The sequence below is a fragment of the Gallinula chloropus genome, assembly GCF_964237585.1.
Source record: "Gallinula chloropus genome assembly, chromosome: 1".
Lineage (NCBI taxonomy): Eukaryota > Metazoa > Chordata > Aves > Gruiformes > Rallidae > Gallinula > Gallinula chloropus.
In genome coordinates, this window is record NC_140085.1 from 57,333,072 (window position 1) to 57,348,395 (window position 15,324).

The 15,324-nt window shown below is 41.7% G+C and overlaps 1 protein-coding gene and 1 long non-coding RNA gene across 2 annotated transcripts in view; one reads left to right on the forward strand and one right to left on the reverse strand.

Moving 5' to 3' along the window:
• Positions 1-348: 348 nt before the first annotated feature.
• On the reverse strand, positions 349-8,765 carry LOC311204543. The gene is made up of 3 exons (XR_014618070.1): positions 8,700-8,765; positions 3,143-3,208; positions 349-429 (listed from the first exon to the last, which is right to left on the reverse strand). It is a non-coding gene; the product is annotated as an uncharacterized lncRNA (long non-coding RNA).
• A 464-nt stretch (positions 8,766-9,229) lies between these two features.
• The window catches only part of CEP290 (centrosomal protein 290), a gene marked incomplete at its 5' end in the record, with an annotated part of 39,121 nt that continues 33,026 nt past the window's right edge, over positions 9,230-15,324 (forward strand). Inside the window, 12 exon segments of the mRNA XM_084263603.1 lie at positions 9,230-9,264; positions 9,779-9,899; positions 10,039-10,116; positions 10,843-10,912; positions 11,129-11,175; positions 11,527-11,670; positions 12,149-12,301; positions 12,638-12,820; positions 13,117-13,206; positions 13,282-13,404; positions 14,072-14,195; positions 14,727-14,899. Of these exon segments, the coding sequence (XP_084119729.1) occupies positions 9,230-9,264; positions 9,779-9,899; positions 10,039-10,116; positions 10,843-10,912; positions 11,129-11,175; positions 11,527-11,670; positions 12,149-12,301; positions 12,638-12,820; positions 13,117-13,206; positions 13,282-13,404; positions 14,072-14,195; positions 14,727-14,899 (1,341 nt within the window).

Below are 15,324 nucleotides of genomic sequence, written 5' to 3' on the forward strand. Positions count from 1 at the left end.
CATGTTTTACTAAAAAAGAAGATTGAGGAGTTGTGATGCAGTTTTTAGCAGTTATCCAGTTTAAATGAACTGTGCAAACTGGAGAATTATGAAACAGAAGTAATTAAGTAAAGTCACATACTGAGACAAAACAGTAAGTTATCAGAAAGGCAGAAAGTTCAAGTTTTTTAGGTTTAAATTTAAAGGTGTCTCTCAAAATATTTAAAAAGCAATTAAAAACCCAAATTTTAAACATTCTGAAGAACAGGAGACTTGATCTTCATAAGTATAAGTGCTCAATAATAGGTAAAGAAGGACATTAGTAATAATAAAAATTTAAATCACCATTGAAGCTCACACTTTGCTCACTGGCATTCTTCATAGAAGTTCATGAAAACGCAATTTTTCATCAACTCTGCAGATTTCTCCAATGCCACTGAACGTTCACATCTAGAGAAAAAAAGCATGCAAAAGAGACATGACAAATTAATTTTATCTTACATTCTCTCATCTTGCATAAACCTTTGATTCCCTAGAAATCATTGAACAGGAATTTTATGACTATTTAAAAAATAATGTATGGGTGACTTAAAAAAAAGGTGAAATTAGAATGTATTGGATTGTTCAAAAACACTGTTCTGCCTTGGAAGAACAATAAGGTAAGTACAGGCCAAAGGTATTCTTTCTGGCCACTGGTTGGCACAGCATGCATTACTCCCAACTGTTGGGACCAAAGATACTGAAAAGCTACAGACAGTTGAACGCTGACTTAGTTTTGAGGAAAAGGAGAGATGACTGAACAAAAATATATACCATTTCCCCCAAAACTAGAAAGGGATAACATCTGTAAGGACACAGAACAGCTAGTATTAGCTGGGTAATGCGGATTCGTAAACAGGACCCCAGCCTTATGCTTATCAGGATTCACACGTTAAAGCTGATTAGTTATTTGGAAGCAATCATCTTGCTTTATTATCATAAACTCTAAAATACCCATGATGATGTTGGTTGGTTGTTGGGGTTTTTCAATTGTGCTCAGGTTTAAGTATACTATCCTCTAAAATAAGGCCATATAGACATCTCATCCAGATAGGTAATCTCAGTTGTGGTTTGCAGCCTGGACCTGAATGACAATCAGCTATCACAACTAGCAGTAAAGGAACAGTGGCACAGGAAGGAATACTTGATGTGCAACAAGATGCAGCTGCAGTTAAACTAAAAATCAGGACAAACATAATTTAAAATTAATCAAACCAATCCACTCAGTGTTTCTCATGTAATGGCAGTGAAGGGTATTTTTTTCTTTTTCAGTACTTGGAGCATTGGCTCGTGGTGTTACTAAGAAAGAGCCTTTTGTCAAAGCTACCACCACTTCTGTAATCGAACAAAAGGAAAAAAAAACAGTGTTAAATGTTAAAGGATGCTGGTGCATCTTTTTGCCAGTCTGGTTCAGAGGACTTTAAAACCCTAGGCCAAGATTAAGTCTAAACATATTTATGGTCTTCTTGGCAGCCAGAGAAATCTTAACTAAAAAAAGAAAACAAATCATACTGTAGGAATACATGAAAACAAAGCCCCCGTTTAAATTTCAACTCAGTCTTTTAGTTTCCCCGACAGAGAATGTGGAAGAGAAGAAACTGCTGTTTCTTACCCTACTAGAAACAGAATCTGAAATTCCTTGTTTGCAACAGCTTCTGAACTGTGCCCTTCCTACTTCTCAAAGTTCACTAGCTCTACTGAAAAGCAGTGACATCTGAGAAGGACCTTCATCAAACACACAATGATTTTCCAACACGCAAGCCTACGTTTTGTGTTCCAAAAAATAATGGGACAAGATTGTAGTGTCATACAGAACCAACCACAAGGCCTGTTTAAATGCCCCCTTGAAGAAACATAAATCACAAGGCGAGGAGGTTTTTGGTGACTTCTTTCTCCACAATGTACATTCACTGCATCGGTCAACGCAGCCATCCCTTGCACACATGGCTTTGAGTATCAAAGAGCAACTCTGAGTCAATTCTTTAACAATCCTGTTTCAGAAACACCTGCTGGTATACAAATATGTATAAAAGATACATTCCTAAGTACAGCCTCTTAGCCAAAGGAGAAAGCTTAACCAACATTAATTGCTAGCTCAGCTACTTTCTGTTGGTTTTTAGTTTTCTTTTTCCTACAGGGAACGTATGTCCAGACAGCTCATTCACCTACCTCTCAGTCCCAGGCAATTCTGAGAGAAAGGCTCATGAAAGTTTTTGCTCAAACTTCCACTATTTCTCCTATCCAGAAACCTAACTTTACACCACTGCTGACCATCCTGTTACCTGACAGAGCTACGTTTACATACAAACTAACTGCACTAAACATGCTGCTTTCATTTGAATGAAAATGAACTCTTAAGCATAAATAAATCAAGACTTTAGCTATATCCAAAGTCAGGTTTAAGTGACTAGCTCGCCATCTGAGTGGTTAGTTTCAAAACTCCAGAAAAAGAATTCACCTTTAATATCACAATTTTTTAATTTGCAACTCACCCTCTTCTTTATACACACAATGTAATCTGAGATACAATTGGAAACATATAGTTATAGTTTTGTCTTTCAAGAGAAGTATTTGAGCCACAGACACGCTTGGCAATTCTGAGCAGCTTTCTAAACTTACTGTGAGGAACGAACACAGGCAACAAAATGCACTGTTCTGGTTTTAGCAGCAAGTCACACACAACACACTACTTGAGCTGTACCAAGATTGGTAACCTCAAATGCATCACACCCCAACCCCTCTAACTTCTGCAGTGTGTAAAAATGCTAGCACGTCTTGAAAACACATAGGCAAGATGGAAATCTGGAAGAGCCCCCATTTCCCAGCAATTTGCTTCCAGGCCAAGCACAAAGAGAAAAAAAAAAGGGAAATGCAAGGCCACATACAAGCTGTAGATCCCTCAAAATTGTAGCACAGACACTTTAATACTTCTGACTTGTGTTCTGACATTCCAAGGCCTTACTTTCCTGAAATATACACTAAAGATAAATAAAGTTAGGAAAATAACTTGCCTGATTACAGGGCAGTTCAATATTCTTGCCTATTTAAAACACAAATGTGGAAAAGATGGTTTTCTTGTGACCCTTATGTTCACATAAGAAGAAAGATTTTGAAGAATACTCACCATCAGAACTACTACTTCCTATCTGCTACTACAGCTTGGTCCACCATCAAACTTCAAGTTTCAAACCTGGAATGATAGTCAACATGTTAGGAACACAAGACTAGAAAACTGAGTCTTACAAAAGCTCATCTGTACTTGGTAAGCCAGGCAAAAGCATCCCTGCCTTTAATCTCAGAGGAAAAGAGCAACTGATATTTAACAGCCAACGCTCTTTTTATGCCAACTAATCTGTTTAGCAGTTTGATGCTAGAAAGTGAGAAGTCATGTAATGAGTATGCAAGACCATGAACCTCACAGATGATAGATATGCAACAGGCTGCTGAGGCCCTGGTAGGACTATGCTCCTTGAGTGAGTCATGGTGAGTGGATACACTTCCCTTCTTGCCCGACAGACATGTTGAAATTTGCTATCAACCCAAGTACGATCTTGCAATGCCAGTATTTCACCACTCCCAGTGATGGGTGTACCGGTACACACCTGTAAAACATGCTGCCCAACAACTTTTTCGTTAATACAGGTTTGCTGATCTGCAGAACCACATCACTGGCTGTTCCAACAAATCTGAACAGATTGAATGTCCCTCATGTTATTTGTTTCATCTCACCTGCTCACTACTTTCACAGATTGCAAGACTGTCCATTAGCTATCTTAACCACTGCTTGGGCTGTATGACTGCCAGTTCGTGGTCTGGGGAACAGCCCCCCATTTGGCCAGATGAAATCAAGACAAGACATATACTTTATTACCAAGATGCCTGTTGGATGCTTTAATTTACAACAGTATCTGACCATATCATGAAGAATATAGAGGTGAAGACAACAAGCAGCAAGATAAACCCTGTCAGACAGAATCTGCATGTTTGTGACAACCAACCGTGGAAAAACAGAATGCCCAAGCCATGCAAAACACCTGATTATTGGTCTAACTAGATTATAACTAAATTGTTGGTCTAACTTTCTCAAGTGGTTTGGCACAGAAATCTACATTTTGTGCAGATTTACACTACAAAACTGTACTGTTTTCATCTATGTACAGACACATTAAGTTGGAAAGACAGACAAGAACCAGAGCTCTCGAGCAGGTTTAGCTTGTAAGGCATGTAGTTTTCACCTTCCAACTTGTTGAGAACCTCTAGGAGTTCATCCAGTCTTTTCCTTCAAGAATGAAAGGCAAGACTAAGACATAACAAAAAAAAAAAATACCCCCCAAACCTGCAACTTCTGGAAAAATCAGGACAACAAAATATTTCTCTACAACTGCTACCAAATCCATGATACTACAGTTTAGCATCACGTACTGCAAAATATAATCCATACCAAAAAAAAAAAAAACACAAATAAAAAAAATGCACAATGCTGCTCTAAGAGTAACATCAGTTGGGAGATTCTGGAATGTGGAAGCCCTTTCCTGCCCATATGAAATTTAGGAAAAAAGAGCAAGTATCTATTTAGACAGGAATACAGCTGCAATTCCTAAATATACAAAAGCTATTTAGCACTCCATAATTAGCTATCACCTAATAAGCAATGCTATCTGCCACCTTATATCAACAACAGACCCTTACAGGAGCAAATACATTTGTGTTGATTAGACACATCACCTTACTATGTAACTTCAGAAACTTACAACATACATTCAACTTTTTCTTTCCAGGGTAATGTCACTTTTAGATCTTCAAGATGATTAATTACAACTTCTGTTCTGATGAAGCCTACTTCAAAGAAAGTGTTCTACTCAAGTCACTTTTTTCTTCTTCAGGAACCAAGACATGGGTGGTGGAAGTAGTAGATAATTTGAAAACCATGGCACTTTCATATGGGAAAAAGCCTGTACAGTCCAACTAATCCCACTCAGGTTTTCCACAGAAAGTGACAGGAAATTCATCTCAAATAGATGTCCCAATTGCAAAGTTTCAATCTCTTCCAGCTTCTGTACGAAACTTCTTACTACTCCTGAAAGTACTCGGCATAATTGACATATTATTGATATTTGCAGCTTTTGATACAATCCGTAGTTGAAAAATCAGTTCAAGCTGTCAGAAAACCTTTAAAATTCTCTTTATTCCTTTTTCATAACAGAAGTTGCCACAATCTAAAGACGGATTGTTTTTCTCCTTGTATTTGGAGAATATTTTCATTAACCCTTTATTACATAGTCAGATACTAAAAATGTACCTGACACTTTTCAACCATACCAAGGTATTAAGATTTTCAACCATAATCGAACTGCAACTGTTCTCTGGAGATGTCTATATACGCATCGGTGAGGCAACAGCCTGTAGCTCTGGAGAGACACTTTGAAAAACAGTGCTTTGCATGTGCACTGTAAAGCATAATTATTGCAAAAAATCTCAAGGAACTCAACTTGCTGTTACACAAATTAGGTAGCTGGAAAAGAAAAGCAACCAGGAAACCATTTATGCACATACCTAATCATACAATGCAAGCTTCTCACTTGCCTGTTTGGAGTTCTAAAGCTAGTGAAGAGATAGACATACACAAAAGAACTGCCAAAAAACAGCTGTGCATCCCACTTACTCTGGAGGCATGCACTTCAATGACTACTGAAGGTGCTGAACTGTTTAAAACGTATTTACAGTTCACACAGAACTAAGTGTCAAATTATCAAAGGTGTAAGAAAGCAAAGAACTGTTCAAACCACTCCTAGATTTAGTTTTAAATAGGTGAGCAATGAGTTAAACTAAGAGCTGGTGGCAGAGTTGTGGATTACAAGCAAAGATGCAAGCAGTTACCAAACCCAGTGGTACAGTCCCTGAAATATGTCATTTTAATTCAGCTTCTGAGGCCCTGTTTTGCCTACTTTCTCCTCTTTCCTTTTCTGACTAACTTGGATATTCTTTCTGCTGACATAAGACAAGTGTCTGACAACAGAACGAGATCATCATTTTGTTCATCTTTCTTTCCAGCACAGCCTTTCAATTTACCTTGTCTGAAAATGTCACTCCAAGGGTACAACTCCAGTATGACACAACTCAGATGCACAACTGAGATTCAATGACAGTGCTTGAATCTCACACAGGAGAAGGCAAGCAGTATTTGGAATGATGGGAGGAGGAGGAATGCAAGACACACAAGGATCCCCCTTTCATTTTGCTGACATCCTAGAGTAGAATAAATACACATAGAAAAGTTTTATTGTGTCAACCTTCCTGTGCAAAAACTGTAAGATCAGGAGGAATGGGACTAATCTTCAGTACTCTTCATCCCCCAGCAAGGCAATGGCCTTCTCTTCACAGAGTTTTGAAGGATCAAGTAGATGAGGAATGGTAGCTCTGACACAGAGTCACAGCATGCAATGCAGTCAAGAGAAAAGATTTCCCAAGGGGCAACCAAGCAGCTGAACCAACACTTGGGGCACTTTAGGTACAAACAGGGATCAAAACACAAAACAATTAAAAGATGGATGAGTTGATGAAGATACTGTTTTAGCTGGACATTTAGCTTCAATTTGTTCAATGCAACTGGTGTAACAGTCAGTTGAAATATGAAACACAGAGGTACAGTTTGTGTTTCAAGGTATTTTATAGGTAAAAATGGTTAACAGGATTTCACACTTCAAAGACTAACCTTTAGGGATTTTCTTGTTCCGTTGTGGGTTTTTTCCTACATTCAAACAGTAACAAAATAATACCTTTTATATTTAGAAAAACTACGTAAAGTGCCAATTATTCCTGATAGGACACTGATGCAAAAATAGCGTCCCTAAAATAACACTGATGAACCCTCTCAGTGTTCTAGAAATACATCAGCAGAAACTGCATAATTGTTAACTCCAAAGAATAAACAAATAAAAGCTACATGGGTGGCACAGGCTGCAAAGACAGCTTTTAGACTCTGTCATGTCGTGTCCTTGTTTAGTATGCCCAGGCCGTAGACAAATGCTTGTGGTATTTTTAATAACATTCCATTAGGTCTTTCATATTGGAGTCTTTGTCTCAGATCGTTGAAATGACATACTGTTATGAAAAGCTGTTGTTTAAAATGGATGCCTAACTCTTCTACGAGGGTAGGTCAAGCTGTGTGCGCACTGTGGAGCTAAAATGCTCTTTGGCTGCAGAGCTACAAACATGCATTCCCACTACAAAAAAATCCACTTGTACAGAGTTTGTCATGCAATTAGATGTGACAAAAGAAAAACTAATTAATTTGCACTATGCCATTCTACATTCTCAACCTTTTTTATTTTATGTGGGGTAAGTATTTCAATCCTTTTCACACACACACACTGAGGCTGCAATAGACACCACTCCAAAACGCTCAAGCATATTCAATAAGGCACATTAAACAGTTATACCTGCCTTAACAGCTTCTTAACCCAATGGAAAGGGCAACAAGAGTTCCTACTCAGAAGCATCCTAACATCAACCTATTATTTTAGTTTTTCTATCACAGGGGGATCCATTTCCTGCAAGCTCACCTTGTAGCAAGGCAGCACTATTCTCTGCGTATTACCTGCTCCACCTGGAGAAGTTCCTCCTGCTAAGAAACCATTGTTTCCCACTTCTTCATAATAAACCTCACATTCATTACATATCACAGGTCTCTCTCCCTTCCTTAACTACAGCATTTGTTTCTCTTACCCACTCTGGAGCTGTCGTTAACCAATCTCTGGCTGAGGTATAAAAGCCTTTACTTTCAATCAAGAAAACTTGTGCCATGCCTGGCACAACCTGTGTAACTAGGAGGGCCAAGCACTTTATGTCTGGTCAGCCTTCCTTAAATATCAACACTAACCAAGAAACAGCAAAGAAAAAAGCAAATCATCCAGAGAAAAGCAAAAGCCCAAAGCTGACATCACAATTGCCTTCCCTTTCCATTACAGGAGAAAAATACAAATCCTCCTCAGCTCTCCTCAGCAGCTGAGCAGATACAAAGGCACACAGATGCCTCGAGTGCTCTCTGGCCTTCCTTTTCTATTCCAAGAGCCGTGCCCACACCCATTTAGCTAAAACACGGGATCCCAAACTTTTCGGGCCGTGGGACCACTGCTGACGCTCAGATTCCCTCGCTGCCCACCAGGACACCGTGGACCTGCGTATTCTGTCGGTGTGAGCCTTTCCCGTACTGCTACGCGAGTTCTATTTGCGGGCCCCGGCTGTAACACCTACAGCACACGCGTACCTGGGCAGTGCTGCAGCCCTTCAGCCAGACAGTCGTGCGGGAAGAAGCAAGCAGCCCACAGTCCTGGGGCAAGGCAGGACCCCTAAGGCCGGGCCAGGGTGCGGAGGGGGGCCGGGCAAGCGGCCACCGCCAGGAAGCCTGAGGGCGGGCGGGAAGGAGCGGGCCGAGCCAGAGCCCAAGCGGCGCAGAAGAGCACCGCAGCCCGGCGCTCAGCAGGGGCGGAGGGCTCCCGGACGAGGCCCGGGAGGGACGGACGGACAGACAACCGGACGAACGGCCAGCCGGGGGAGAGAGGACCAGCCGCTCCCGCAGAAAACTACCGCGGGCAGGGCAGCAGCTACGCCGGACTCAAGGCTGCCACTCCCCGAATCCCGTCCGTGGGGAAACAGTCCCTACCCGCCCCCGCCCACCCTACCTGAGGCCGCGGGGGAAGCGGCTTCCCCGCCGCCAACAGCTCCAGGATCCCTTCCGCCGCCGCCGCCACCCTCCCTGCGGGCAGCAAAGGCTGTCGGGATGCCGCCCCGGCACGGCGGGTCCCGAGGCATGCCGGGAGCCGCGCGGACCGCCGGGACGCGCAGTCCGTCGTCAGTTGCGACCGAAAGGCTTCGGCCGGCCGGCCGGCACGGCGCTCTGCCTGGCCGGCTCTCCCATCAGCGGCTGAGCCGTACCTCGGGGTTTGGAGTCTCCGACTGGCATCGCGAAGGCTGCCGTGCCGAGGGAGGGAGCGTCGGCTTTCCACTCGCCCGCACATATCCAAGGAGGGAAGCCGGCCGTAGAGTTTGACGGCGTCGCATAGCAGCGGTCGCCGCCGCCGGTCTCGGGAAGAGGTGAGCTCAAGGGGCGGGGACTTCTCGGTGGCTGCCAGCCGGTGAGGCGCTGCTCTGTCGCCGACTGGGGCGGGCCGCGCTCCCTTGGGAGCGCCGGAGAAAGCGGGCAGCCGGGGCGATGTCCCGGTACCGGGCAGAAGCGGCCGGGCGCAGGTATCGTCGCAGCGCGGTGCTCGGAGACAGAGCTGCGGTGGCTCCTCTCGGCTGATACCTCAGCTGTGGCCCGCGCTGAAGGGGAGGCGAAATAAGGCGACTGGGGTCTTGGGGAGAGTCAGGTGAAACAGAGGCAGAACTGTGTCTCGGCAGCACCCTGAGGGATCGCGGTCTGTCACTGTGTAGTTCCTGGGGCCGGGATTTTGGAAGAACGTGGGAAACCTTGCAAGATCCCAAGCTGATTGTGGTTTCGTACTTAGGATCTAGTGCTCTGTAGACCTAGTAGATGAGAGCTGGCCTGGGTAATGCTAGAAGATCCGAAGCATCTTGAAGCAGGGTTGGTCCTGGTAACCTAATGAGGTGTTAGCAGTGTGCACTTCCAGCTCTGTGACTCTGCTGCTCCTTGGTACCGAGTCCTTGTGGACTCAACTTTATTCATGATTTCCCTCCCTTCTCCCCGCTCCAGGTGACACATATTCTGATAGTTGTTTTTGTTTTTTTTTTTTTCTTCCAGGAAAATTTGTGAATTCAGTATGGCACCACGTTTAGATTGGAAAAAGCTTATGAAACTTGATCCAGATGCTCTGCCTCAACAAGACAAAGGAGCCCATAAGTTGCTGGAGACCATATCCAAGGTACTCAAGGGGAAAAGAGACCAAAAGGTTTTGAAACACCTCCTTCCCTAAAAGTTCTCTGGTCTTTCACATATGTAAAAGATTTATTTTGTAGTTTTCTTTGCTATTTGTATATAAACACTCTTGTCTCTTTCCTTAGGTTGATGGGAAAGAATTACAAAGTAAAACTCCAGAAGAACTGATACACCTGTTTAAACTGACTCAGTCACTAATGCAGGTTTGCATTATTCCTCACTTTCTACAATTCTGCAGTTCTGTTTTATTTGTTTATTTAAATGAAAACATTGCTCTCCTTGTTGTGGGTTTCTTTGTTGGGTTTCTTTTTCCCCTTGTGTTGAAAACAGTGATTACTCCCGAGAGCATATCTATGATAAATGTGTGCTTGCACTAGAACATCTGCTTGTAGCTCTTTGGGATTATGGAATGTAGCAGTGAGAAGTCAAATAGGACAAAGACACAAAGTTCAGGAACCTTAGTTTTATAGATGGGAAAGGCTGGATGTTGTAAGTTATTTGCAATGATTCCAACTTCAATAGAAATTTTTGTAACCAGTTTATACTTTAGAGTAAATAAAACTGTCTCTGGGAATGAAGAAACGCCACCATCACTGATCCTACAAATCTATCAGACATTTATTTCCCCATAAAGTGCTGAAAGTGAGAGAGAAAAGCAGCAGAGGTGAGCACATGGGTCTTAGCAAGGCTTTGAGACTATGTTGAGTGCTCTCAGGAGTGTGCTTTTGAATCTTCATGTCACCCTGGGGAATCAAGTATTCAGCAGCTGTTTCAACTGTCTGAACTCCCTGGTCAGCACAGGGAGAAACGGGAGCGGCGCTGTGTTCTTTTGGAAATGTTCTCATCATTTCAGACAGGAGGTCTCTGGAACAACCTTTTAATTCATGTTACTAGTAAATACTTCTTTGTTCACTCTACGCTTCTCCCAGATGAAAACTCGAGAGTTAGAGCTGTCAGCGGAAGAACTTGAGAAAGCTGAGGAACGGCAAGCCAAACGTGGTAAGCAAGCCTTTGGATGCTGCTCCCAAAGGATTTGTCCCATGCGGTTTTTGAGGTATTTTGTTTGGTGTTTTTAAGTGTTGGGAGCTGAATCAAATACCAGCTGCCCTGAAGTCCGTTGCTCCAGCGTAGCCAGAAAGACTAAGCTTACCCATGTCTGCTTGATGTACGTTTTACCTTGTTGGGTAATTCATTATCTCTGTTCTATGTCAACAGAAAAGGAATATAAAACAAAGGTGAGGAAACTTCAACAGGAATTAGAGGTATGTTTTTTAAATTTTGTCAGTTTATGGATGACTGTTTGTTGTTTTACTGAGGTTGTGTAGACTAGCATTCTAACCTGGTAAAGTGAAGTAACAGCCCTACGTGTTAGCTAGTACTTTCTATTGGCTTTTGACCAGCCCCCAGCTGTAGGTATAATGAAATTTCATACTGGAATAAATCACATTGACTTCTAGAGATTGCTGGGGCTTGTTGAAAGAAGCTAGTAAGCCCTTCCTGTTGCTTTTCCGGAACATTAGGAATCTTGGTCTTAGCATCATCTGTGGGTTTTTTAGTTCTTTATATTTTGAAGAACAGTGCTCTATCTATAATATTCTTCTAATGCTCCTAAGTTGGCTCAAAGATCTGCTGGGGGTCATGATACACGTTTTTTACGGGATGAGATCCACCACCTGGAAGAGCAATTGGAAGAAAAAGAACTACAGCTAGCAGATATGGAAAAAGAATTGGAAAAACAGAAGAAAATGAATGAACAGGTAAGAAGGACTTAAGTTTGGTACCTCTAAAAAGCGGTTCTGGCACATCTTCTAAAAAGTCATGTTGTGCCAAGAACGTCTGACACTCCAAAACACGCTGATGACTTGGAATCGCCGTGCTTCTGTCTTCTGTTTTGTTTCTGAACTTCTGTCTTCTGTTTTGTAGTTGGTGGTGTTAGGGATACAGGTAAAGGGTTTCCATCTTGTTCTAGCTTGCTCTTCAAAATGAAGGGGCCGAAAATGAAAACATCATTTCTAATATTCTTTGTCTTTTGTTCTCTTGGTCTTTTTCTCTCCTTCTTAATCTGAAGAAAAAACACATAATGGAAAAGGTGAGGCTTCTACATTATTTAAAAGCAGACTAGGAATTTGGGTGGGGATTGAATCTCTTAGCTGTTTATGTTAGCTTGCCAGAAGATCAACAGGTCTTTCTTCAACTCTACAAAATAGATTTAAGTTTGGATTGCTTTCTGTGCAGGACGAACACTTGTGTGAGGATGTAGGTGACTCTCAGAGGAGAACAGATTCTCAAAAAGAAACAGCTCTGTTAGGAAGAGGAGACGATTCTAGCTACATATCACAGTTGTCCAAAAAGAACTTGGAGATTTGCCAGTATTTGGATGAAATTCAGGTAAAACCTATGTGTGCTACTGAGTATTTATTACACAGTTACTGGCAATACTTGAAACTTACGCCAGTTTAAAGGTCAAGTTGTGTGAAGTAGGGGAATTCGTAATGCACTCAGGTCCTATGATGCATATAGTCTGCATCTGTGAATCTGAGAAGTTGCTGGCAGTGGGAGATAGGTCTTTTATTTGCTGTTGGGATTTGTTGGAATTGATAATATAGAGGTTGAATGGTGTCTGTGACAATTTCATGTAGGGCTTTCAAGGCTTACGTTTAAGGTAGCTGTCACGTAGACCTTATTAAGGTGTTTAAAAAAGATGGTTTGTCTTTAATTTTTCAGAATTTGACTGAGGCCAATGAGAAGTTAGACATTGAAAATGAAGAAATGAGGAAGAATCTTGAGGAATCAGTGCAAGAAATGGAGAAGATGACTGATGAATACAACAATATGAAACGTATTCTAAAACAATCTGATACTTCTATGGATCAGCTAAGAAAAGAGAACGAGCAGTACAAACTACAAGTAAGAACTGACTCATCTTATTGAATGTATTTACATGCTTTAGCTTAAATTAAAAAATAACACTCCATGACAGTAGCGTGATCTTTAACTTTGGTGCAAGTTTTAAAGCTTGACTGGAGATCACAAGGTGTTTTTGCAGAAAACTTTAGTCATACCCTGGTCTTGTCATGACCTTCTTATGCTGCAGTAATGCTGCTCTGTTCAGCAGGACGTGTTTGATGGGGTGTGTTTGTACATACATGTTTCTTAAGCGCAACATTTTGGTGATACGATGTTCATCCCAACGGCATTTCTAGATCCAGGAGCTTTCAGAGCAGCTAAAAGCAAAGAACGAGGAAGATGATCCACTCATGGCAGCTTTAGATGCAAAAGTTGAAGAATGGAAGGTACTTTAAAAATACTTTTTTATTATTACTAGGAATCCTATCAAGTGTTCTGAGGGTATTTTATCTTATTTTCAGAAAATGTTTGCTTCAAAAGATGCCCAAATCTTGGAGTATCAGCAAATTGTGTTCAGCTTGAATGAGAAGCTCAAAATGGCCCAACGTAGTGAAGAACGAAGCAGTGTGCTGGCCCTTCAGCAGGTACAGTCTGTGTGAGGAATTACCCAGATAGAAATTACCATTCATGAAATATGCTAGTGACCAAATAATTGTTTAGTCTTTTAGTTTTCAAACTAAACAATAAGTATGTATTACTTAGGGAAGTATGTATTACTGATGTGTAACTAATTAACCCATAGATAATGAGGATGTGTTACTTATGTTTGGGAATGAAGAGTCCAGTCGATTCCCTCCACTACATACTCCAAAGGCAGCCTCCAGTCATTACGTAGGAGGGATTGTTAGTCCTCCCAGTCTTGAACTCTCTGTTCCCACAGGCAGTTGTTTATGAGGAAGCTGTACTGCCTGAAACTATTCCTTATACATCGGCAAGCTCTTAGAGGGAGGCTCCATTTAAATCTGATGCAGTAAAATACTGCTTTTACTTCTCATGTGTGCTTGAAGGGTTTACTTCTACTATTTCTTTTATTTTTCCTGCTTTGCCCTTACATACCCAACTTCTAGATAATACCTGAACTCTATGTTGTAAGTATCCATATTTGATGTTGCAGAAACTTTGTATTAGCTGCTTTTAATCATTCGCTGTGTGGTGCTCTGTATTGGTAGCTGGCCTGTCAGTAAAGAAAAACCCTCTAATGGCGTTTCTTTTATTTTGTGTGTGTGTGTGTGTGTGTGTGTGTGTGCACAGGCTGTGGAAGAGCGAGATGCTCAGATAAGATTGCTGACTGAGGAAATGGAACAGTACACCAAAGAAATGGAACACAATACCGTTATTATTGAGAAAGCGAAAAGTCATCTCCAGAGTGGTAAAGGTAACGTGGTAATATTTTCATATCTGTGGAGAGGAAACTAAGAAACCACAAATTTACTATGCATTCTTCGTTCTCTAGAAACACCAAAAAGTATTTCCGGTATTTGAGCATCACTCATCTCCAATGTTTTGTTCAGTTCCATTTCTTAAACACTTGTGAGGGTGTCAAATTTATTTATAGTGCTTCGGTGGGATTTATGGGCAATGCAGCACCAAATAAACCTCGACCTGGTCTGTAAAGGTTACAGCAGAACGTAGAAAGTCTCAGCTCTGTGCAGAACTGCAAGTCAGTAGTAGCAGCGTGCTATTCAAAAGAAACTGTCCTGCCTTTTATGTGCACTTCTTAGAACCGTTGTTTCAATGAATGATTGGGGGGATAAAGCTCTGGTATAGAGTCTTGTGCCATTACTTATTTCCAAAGAGCAGAAAATGGAGATGTCCTTCATCCCACCACCTGAAGTGTTTCTGGCTTACTGGCTGATTGCAAGAATTTAGAGTTGAAGTGTAAACAGAGGAAGGTTTGTCTTTCCAGGTTGCTCATCTCTTGCTCAGCAGAATCATGTTGAGGATATGCAAGAAAAGTTAAAAGAACTAGAAGAGAGAACTAAGGCGGCTGAGAAATCAGCAGAAATAGCAGAGGCAGAAGCTAGCAAAAAGGACAAAGAGCTTGCGGAGACTCGGAAACGAATGAGAGACTATGAAAGGGTAACCAGTTTGTCAGAGGGGGCAGGGTATTTCATTATATTTTTAGGAGATCAGTCTGTCTTCCCTTTATATTTTTTTAATTGACTGTGTTCTAATTAGAAATGAAACAAATGACTTCTGATGTTTTCCTCCTCCTCTCCTCCTCCGTCTCTTCTCTGTCAGAGCAACATGCAGTGGTTACTTACTGTATGCCATTTGTTAGCCACCCTTACCAATTTGTACATGTTGTCAGTTTTAACATACTCATACAGGCTTCTGCAGTCCTTTGAACAGTAATTGAACGCTCAGGAGAGGCTGCTTTGAAGAACCATGCAGTAGTGCAATTCCTCTGTAGTCAAAAGACAGTTTTAGGGTCAGGTTTTTCTCTTCAGTAACTTTTTTTAAGTAGTGTTGGTGCCAAAGGGTGACATGGGTTTTTTCTTATC